The 9536-nt window shown below is 37.8% G+C and overlaps 1 protein-coding gene across 1 annotated transcript; it reads right to left on the bottom strand.

Moving 5' to 3' along the window:
* Positions 1–1502: 1502 nt before the first annotated feature.
* On the bottom strand, positions 1503–7240 carry LOC119595165. Its single transcript, XM_037944335.1, has 2 exons — positions 7024–7240; positions 1503–2284 (listed from the first exon to the last, which is right to left on the bottom strand). The coding sequence occupies exons 1-2, from the start codon at positions 7154–7156 to the stop codon at positions 1749–1751; spliced, it is 669 nt and encodes a 222-aa protein (XP_037800263.1). The 5' UTR covers positions 7157–7240; the 3' UTR covers positions 1503–1748.
* Between the last annotated feature and the right edge of the window lie 2296 nt (positions 7241–9536).

The following is a 9536-nucleotide window of genomic DNA, read 5'->3' as shown; positions in this document are numbered from 1 at the left end:
ATAACTGGTGTACTTGCATTACAATAATGTTCTACTCCTGACCAACATACTTTGATAAATAAATTATGGGCTAAATACCCTGAACATAGAATTCAGGTTGAAAGAGCACAAAGATAAAAGCAAAACATCACAGCAAAGCAATGGCAGAATTTTGTTCACAACATAATATCTGTTGCTAGAACTATGTCTTTTAGAGCATTTAAATTTTCAGTTGGATTGAGCATGAGGTATATGTAAAAATATTTTTGTAGGGAATGGGGGTATTTATATACATAATGTATATATGAAAGAAATTTCAGTGCAAAATGATTATAAAAACACTAGGGTCACTACCTTTCAAAATGGGGGGAGGGGGGAATGCATACACAAAATGTCACAAACATGAAAAAAATCATACAACTAAAATAATGAGGGCTATAAAAAATCCAAATATATATTTTCTTCCTTACATCTATTTCAAAACAAAAAATATATATGGCAAACAAAGAGAGATAAGATCCAACATGGTCTTCCATTATACATGTGCATCAATCTTCCTGGTATCATGTGTTCCTTTCACTTTGGTGATAAATTCAAAAGGCAATATTGCACACTGTACACTGACTTTCTATTTTCATTTCAATTCAAGATATAAAAATCTTAACAATACTCCTTAAGTCTCTTATAAAGTTTATGGCTATAGGGATCAAGTTACAATATTAAAATGCACTTGAGAATAAGCTTTATATATACTAATAACAGCACCCCCTTTATGTTACATAATGCAGATATATTTATTTTCACTGACAGAAATATGTAAAACCCTTTTTTTCTGATTTTATTTATTTACACTCATTCTCAGTTGCAACCACAAATATTGCAAAGTTTGTTTAAAGGCTTTAAAATAAAATGCTTGGCTTCAGTTGTTTTAAATTTCAGTGTCTATATAGTAAATAAATTCTAACTGCAGAAGACCAAATTATCTGTCATCTACATTATTCTCTGCATAATTTAAATACAAGAATATTTCAAAAGTAGAAATAAGTCCACAGCATACAAGTCTATGCATGCATACATATACATTTGTATGCTTTACAGAATATATGTGCAAAAGAGAGGGAGGGGAAAAGAGAGGGAGGGAGGGTGAGAGAGAGAGAGAGAGAGAGAGAGAGAGAGAGAGAGAGAGAGAGAGAGAGAGAGAGAGAGAGAGAGAGGAGACTAAGGAGTGAGAGAGAGAGAGAGAGAGAGAGAGAGAGAGAGAGAGAGAGAGAGAGAGAGAGAGAGAGAGAGAGAGAGAGAGAGAGAGAGAGAGAGAGAGAGAGAGAGAGACTAAGGAAAGAGGAGTGTGTGTATGTGTATGTATGTATGTGTGTATGTGTGTATGTGTGTATGTGTGTGTGTGTGTGTGTGTGTGTGTGTGTGTGTGTGTGGTGTGTGTGTGTGTGTGCGTGCGTGCTGCGTGCGTGCGTGTGTGGTGTGTGTGTGTGTGTGTGTGTGTGTGTGTGTGTGTGTGTGTCGTGTGAGTGTGTGTGTGCGTGCGCGTGCGTGTGTGTGTGTGCGTGCATGCGTGTGCGTGCATGTGCGCGAGCGTTAATTTGAGTGTTAGTGTTAGTATGCATATGCATGTGTGCAAACATAGATCCTCAATGCAAAAGTTTATTTCCTTTTTATAATTCAAATTTTGATTAGTGAAACAAAACAGCTATATGCAGAAACTGTGTAAACCCACAATTCTCCACTAGTATCCTTAGGCTTCAAACCTAAATGAGCTAGAATCCAATAGTGACATAACATGATACAACTATAAACAAATATATAGCAAAATCTTCAACAAAACAAGTAAAGAGTGACAGAATCTGGGAATATGTAGTTATTGCTGACTGCTGTAAACCACACAACATCAAAGCAATGCTCAAGAAGCTAAAACAGCGACTAGTGTTTTCAACACTGAAGTTTTTCAACCACATTTTATGAACCTCCCAAAGAATGAATGGCAAGGCTAAACTATTTGATATTACATAGCCCAAATCTATGTACAACATGAGACAGACCAACAATGCCAAGGGTACAGGTGATGTGAAACAAGTGATGACTTTAGAATTAGTCTCACTTTGTGGACTCAAAAAACTTGCACTCTGCAGACCTGGGGAAGGAGTTGACAGCAGATTGTGCAAAGTTTCAAGGTCATTTGAGTTTGACCCAGAGACATCATTCTGCTGGTGTCTATTGCTTGTGGCATTGTGATTATGATTTGTGTTTGGCTGACTTCCAGTATCAACCAAGAGGGTAGGTTCGACTTTCAGGTCTGCAAAAGAAGGAGGATTACAGTTTAACATTTGGACAATATAAAACCCTTAAACAATAGTTTCCAGAATAGTTATGATGGTAACATCAACTGGACACTATATTTCATTTAACTCAAAAACTGTTGTCTTATATTTCCAATAACCTGCTAAGATTTCATGTAATTATGAAGATTTAATAAAAAAGCATCAGTTACATCTCTTGTATTGTTTTTTTTTATTTATTCTCACTTGCATCCTTCTCTACATTTGTCACCATGAACACTGATCATCTGATATACACACTTAGCTCCTTGGTTTGAGGTAACAAAACTATGACCCAGAATTTGTAAAGAATTAAGGTTTATAGGTGACCTCTGATCACACTAGAGAAGAAAGAATTCATAAATACATGTGGAATATTCACTGACTAAACACAACTACAAGCTGGGTTCAGGCTTAGCCTCCCAAGATACACTCAGCCCAGTGAACTTCAGGGCCATGGGAAAAACTGGATTACCATAATGACCGTACACAGGTGTTTCATGCCATAAAAAAACAATACTACGATACCTCTGTCATAGGTCATATAGAGGTATCACTCAGAGCCACTTTGTTTGAATTCCTGAACTTCTGATTTTATATTACAATTTTCTTTTTGTTTATTGCACATTACATACAGCAATCTTTATAGTCATGAAAATGCTTAATTTTACTGATATTTTTTATTCTTCCACTACTTAACCCCTTTGGGATCTGTATGCTTCACTGCCCGCATGTGGCCCCAAAATAAGGGCATTGGGTTTACTTCAGTGGCCACTCTGATGTGTGTGTAGCTTGTAGGCCAGGCACACACACAAACACTTGCTTGTGTGTAGTGACAAAACTGCATGCCTCCCCTTTACAATGTTATTTTCTCCTTTTATGGGTATTTTTTGTTTTTTTTTGTCACTTTCCAATGTCTATATTTGTTATTCATTTGCTTAATCCAAATGGTAATGAGTTGTTTTCCTTACAAAGACTCCATATCATCTCTCTAGGTAGTCCATAACTCAAGTGCAATAATAATAAGAAACATTTTGTTCTGTCATTTTTTTTTCTTCATAATATTCAATCTTATGTTCTACAACTTGCATTACTGACCACATAAATTACATCCTCCTATTCCAGTCATGGCTCACGGACTCACTTATTGATGGAAATAATACAAAAGTCTCTTCCTAAATGCCTACTGAGTCTATTTATCCTCCAAGAGCTTAAAACACTTGTGGCAAGTCATTCCCATCACCTGGCCTTCAAAACTCTCATGACAGCAATTTCCCATTGCCCTCGCCCTCAGTCAAGTTTTTCATGACATGATGGTCATGTCACCCTGAACACTGGGGTTAAATGAAATTTATTTCAGAAAATTTCTAGGAAATGTGTATGCCAGCTAATACTAGAATGTAAGGCTGACCATATTTGTTGAGGAACTGCCACACACAGAGTAAGCAGACAGGAGGAAAACAAATAGCCAAAGGTCTGAAAGGTAATGAAAATAACTGGGGACAAAAATCTGAAACAACAAATGTCTAAAACATGAATTAATATTGAACAAATTTTGACTAAAATTAGTATTTGTGTGAAGCCTCATGAAGCTCTAAGCTATTATCTCTATTTTAAATATTTGTAAGTTAGTAAAACTACATGAATGTTCTATCAAATATTTATGCTTATACAATGAGATCATTCACTTTTTGGTACTCTTGTTTCAGGACTACCCAATTTGTTGAGATAATAGAAATCAAAACAAATCTTGAATGATAATCCTCTCACCTAATCATGAGCTATCATGAACCCCAAGTAACACAAGTACTCTGTTTCAGGGCCATACTAAGGCTATGTTAAGTGTAAGCAAAACAGGCTAAGAAGAGCTAAAAAATGGGTAAGTTTTTTGTTTCACACAGACATCCTACCCAAGTAATTATTTGCCCTTGTTTCAATTATTTATTGTGTAATATACATGAATCTCTTATTTTCCATTGCAGATGATACATGTAAAAGTATTGGTAATTGTTTATGAAGTGACTGCATCCCTTCGAGATTAAGTCCTTGTTACTCCAGTCACTCCTGGGATTTCATAAACATCACCTATCCTAACTCATGGGGCATTTTTCCCAGACTCCCACCCTACTGCTGTATTTCCCTATCAGGGGACCTCACCTGGCTTGTGGGGAGGGTGATGTGAACATGTTGTCATGGAAAAATCTGTCATCAAGAGAATTTCAGTTGTGATGGTTGGTTATACTCAATGGGTGTTTAGGAAGTGGCTATCACTTTATTTCCACTAATAAAAGTGTTGAATGTACCATCCATGACCCATGGTTATACTAATTATAATAAAGAAAATTGAATATTATAGAAAAAAGTATATATATAAATAACAAAGTTTTACTTATTATTACTATCATTACTCTGAGTTATGGACCTAGAGAGATGATATGAAGTCTGTGCAAGGAAAACAGTCTATTGCTATCTAGATACGGAATATCAAATGACAATTACAGATATTGGAAAATGGCAAAGAAAAAAATGCATATGCAGAAAAAGAGAAAATAACATTGCAAAGGGGAGGCATAGAGTCTTGTCACTGCATATGAGTGTTCATGCTACTTTCTGTTAAACTAGAGGAGAAACAATGAGTGGCTATGCAAAAGACCAAGACATTGATGTTGAAAAAAAAAGTAATTAAAATACCAAGTAAGTCCAACATTTCAGGGAATGGACAAAAATTTCAGTGTTTGTACAAAATTAATTTGTTTTCAAATATCAAATTATACATACAAACACTGGAATTATTATGTAATTATTACCAAGAAAGAGACTGAGTTCCTATTTGCTGCCATGAAATTGTATCATATTCAATCAAGGTATGCTGTGGTGTGGGTCCAGGTTGTTTGGTTAGGTATAGGGTAGGATCTATTTATAAGGATCATAGAGATGCAGGGGGAAGAGCCCTTAACTTAACATTACTTAGAAGGAAATGTGTAAAGACTATGGGAGTCTAGGGGGCAGAGCCCACTGACTAGTGAAATATATGGTTACAAGATATTGTAAAAGAGTATCCCCATGGCTAAGAGATTAAGTGGGGTTTATGGTGGTGTCTTTTCCCAAGATAGGTTAGGTGCATGATTTTAATTCCTCCCACCCCTATGATTTTACAAATTTTTGTTCTACATTCATTCTATTTCAGCCTATCATTCCCCTGCAGTTACAACTCATGCCCTCCCCTACTATAGGGACTATCATATCTAAATTGCTATATTTCTATAGCACACAGATAATTCTCATTGTGTATTCCACTGAATATCTCTTCACCAAAGAATAAGTTTTCTGATCTAAGAAAGAATTATCAAACAAACATACAGTTAATATGCTCTAAGTGTCAGAATGGATTTGGTGAATGGCTAGCACCTTTTGTCTGTGTGCATGGATTCCAACAGATGTGTTGTAATCATCTGTAAATAACATTTGTGTACTGATGGACTTATATGCACTTTCAGTAAAATGAATGAGTAAATTTGGAAATGACATCCATCACAGATTTCTGGGTGAAAACTATGTTTTTATGAAATCTCTCATTGTGTTGCAAATCTAGCACTCACTTCCTTTGCAAATTAAGCACATTTACAATATTGGCACTGACAGACAAGGAGGGCATGATAAGTACCCGGGAAATTGAGTAGTAAAAGCAGATCATCAAAGTAAAACTTTCAGTAATTAGTTCTTGTGAAGCATATTTACAGTAAATAGGGGGCAACTCCCCCTAACCCCCTTTCAGGGAGGTTACCACCTTCCATACCCCCCGCCCGGTATGCAAAATCTTCACCTTGTATGTTTCAGCAAGATTGAGCCCAGGCAGATAAGTGAATCTCTTACTGATATCTTACCTTGACCAATAAAATGTCAATAATTTTTCATAATCCTTGTTGTCAATGTTGGCTAAAATTACAACCACTATCCACTGCTCTTTTATATTAATGCCATGATATCTTGCATGTTAAGGGGAAAACAGCTTCTTAAACACAGCCTAGCCATAACAGAACCAATCTGAATTTCAACTGATGTCCCTGGGATGCAGCTTCTATTGTCACATGAATATCTATTACAAATCTTATTGGCTCAAATAGACTGGTTGCAAGTGTCTGTTGCCTCGTGACAGCCAAGTGCAATTACAACTTACTTATTTAATTTCCCTCACTTATGACATCTGCTACAATTCTGTCCAACTGTTACGTTGCCTTTTTCGTTTCTTATCATTATTTCTTGCCGCTGGGAGAGTCATGGAGTCATGAATTTTTCAGGTTTAAATCCTCCCTACTACTTTTATTACTAGTTTGCAAAGGAAATGCTATTGTAGAAAAGTGTCTTAGAATGTTACATTCTATTGGATGGCAAGGTCAAACTTTATTTTGGGGAGTCAAGTGTCATTTGCAATGATACGACCAAATACAATATGCTGTGTTTATCCAAATGTAATACTCTATAATTATCCTATAATACTACACTTTGAAATAAATCTTTAGCTTGTTTCATTGAGATTAATTCAAATACCTCAGCCTGGAAATGAGAACTTTGTCTCCTTTCCCTGTCAGTTCACAAGACAATGCATCTTCCCCATGATTTTGTAAATTCTATTCATATCCACGACAGACCAAGCTCTAACTAATTACCTTTGTACACAAGATCTTCCACCTTAGGTTTAAATCAAGAACTTCCTTACCCGGAGTTTCGCCATTTTGTGTGATAGAGGTGTGGTACGTGTTTGTCCCAAATATTTTCCTCTTTCTCTCTTCTGCATTCTCCAAGATCTTTTTCCTCCGCAGTTCCCTCCGTCTGGCAACTTCGTCTGCCATAATGCTAGCGACCTCGAGAATTGCCAGTCTGCGCCGTGCCTTTTGTTTTGTTCCAAATACATGAGAGAGGAAAGCGTGGTTCTCGGAAGGGAGAGTTAAGTTTTTATAAATTTCTATTTCTTCAAATTTTCATCACACTGTCAATTGTTATATTTGCATTTACGTGTTGTCTATGTTGTATAAATCATTATGTATTTATCAAAAGTCTATCCATATTACCAGATGTATATTTATGGTCGTATCTCGCTAATCCACGCTTGTTTGCATTTTATATATCGAGAGAAGAGCTAATCGTATGAACTTTTTAAATTGACATATTCAGCACACACCAGTTTATCTGGGAGATTGTTCCATGTTGCAATAGTTCGGTTTGGGAAGCAACTTTTTATCACCTCTTTTTTACTTTCAAATGTGTTCTCTCTTCCTTGTGTTCAAATTCAGTCATCTTATATAACTTCACTCTTCCGGTAATATAGTTGAGCAGCATAATCATGTCACCCCTTTTACTTATTTCATCCAAAATACTAAGCCTTTTTTCTATAGTCTGTCTCCGTAGCTCATATCCCTTAGAGTAAGTGCCTATCTTGTGGCTGTTCTATAAACTCATTATATTTTGTCTATAACCTTTTTTAAAATGTGGACTCCATAAAACTGTACTGTACTCTACACTTGGCCTTGGTTCAAGGTAAGTGGTAGGTGATGGTGATTTCAGACCAAGGCTGCACGTGGCGCGTGTCACTCGGTTTACAAGATGGCATCATAGGAGACTGACAATGGCATTGTTGTACTAAGTCCAAATCAGTCTTGGGATAAGTATCTCTGTCACTTGGAGGAATAAAGTGGGTAATATTGGGGTAGAATGTGAGGCAAATTTGTTCTAATGCCCTGAAAATACTTGAAAAAAAATATTTTGAAAATTCTATCACTGAGAGTATTTTCATTGTACTGAGAGGATGTACCATACAAACATTTGCATTTCCCCACAGTCTGTACAAATGTTATGTTTACTGGTTCATTGTGCGGAAGAGGCTTAGTTGTTCACGAAAGCAGGCACGCATCGTATTGTCTCCTGCAAGACGGCGCATGGTTACCCTCTCAACCAAAGCCTCGCGAAGCCGTGTGTTTAATGTGTTTGGCGGAATCCTTTTTGACACTTCAAAACTACTCTATGTAAGCTATATATATATATATATATATATATAATATATATATATATATATATATATATATATATATATATATATATATATATATATCCTTTTATATTGTATGCCATATGATTTTAACATTTTATATCAATTTGGCTAATGCTTGCTTGCTTGCTTGCTTGCTTGAGATTTGCGAAGTTCTGGCTTCGCCCGGGCTTTCACTTATGGCCCCGCCTGTGTAAAGTTTTTTTATGGCTGCCCCTCATTTTTTTGGTTTCCTGACACCGGGCTTACCGGGGCGGGGGATTCCCAGCAGGCGCCCCTGAAAGACGTGGTGTAAGCATCTCGCAAAATCTCTTTACCAGCACGACGGCTTTTTGTGGGGGTTTGTCTTGGGAATTTGCGTGTGCACGCAATTTTTCCAGTAGTGTATCAGTTTTGGCGTTCGGCTCCCCGGGAATGCATCCAAACACCTCTCTTAAATGTTCTTTTTGTTTGTATGATCGCCATGCACAGGGGTTTTAACCCTGGGCGCATTCTGTGCAGAATAAATTCGGTACCTTTTGTTGTTTTTTTCAGAGAGTGCCAGTGGTTCCCTGGGGGGCATCTGAGTACCAGTGGCCGGGGGGGAAATGGTCTCGTTTCCTCTTGTGAAGCTGCAGGGGGAAAGGGGTTTGGGCCGTCACCGTACCTTCCTCCTAATTTAAACTTGGGCCCCTGAGGGTATTATCATGGGTTTTGGGGAATCCCCCGGCCGATTTGGGGCTAATCTGTAAAGCAAGCTCTTTCCCTTCTGTTTCCCTAAAATGGCGGGAACCCATTTTATGTTTAATTCTTCTACCTAAAGCAAGCATCCTTTTGTTATTGTCCCGAGGTTTTGTCGGGAGGTAGATTTTGTCAGTGGGGAGCGCTGCTGAAGCCCGTCGACGTCCTTTGGAGTCTGTGGGGGTATGACCACGCCCCCTTTTTTCTCCGGGCCCGGTGTCTCAGTGCCCCCTTATAGAAACCTACCTTGCCTGTAGCGAGGGGGGGTTGTCGGTTCCCCCCATGGATATTGTGGCACCCCTTGCTGCAAAGCCGGCCCCTGCAGGTGGTCAAAGGGATCGACCGATCCGCCCTTGTAATATGTCAGGCCCCCGGAGGGGTGAGGGTTTGAAATTTGACCCTCGGGGTTTTCGCCTTTAGGCTAGGCGTGGCAATATTCATTCTTTTTGCTTGCCAGTCTCAGACCG

The sequence above is a fragment of the Penaeus monodon genome, chromosome 35 (genome assembly GCF_015228065.2).
Source record: "Penaeus monodon isolate SGIC_2016 chromosome 35, NSTDA_Pmon_1, whole genome shotgun sequence".
Taxonomy (NCBI): Eukaryota; Metazoa; Arthropoda; class Malacostraca; order Decapoda; family Penaeidae; genus Penaeus; species Penaeus monodon.
This window is presented reverse-complemented; position numbering and strand designations above follow the sequence as displayed.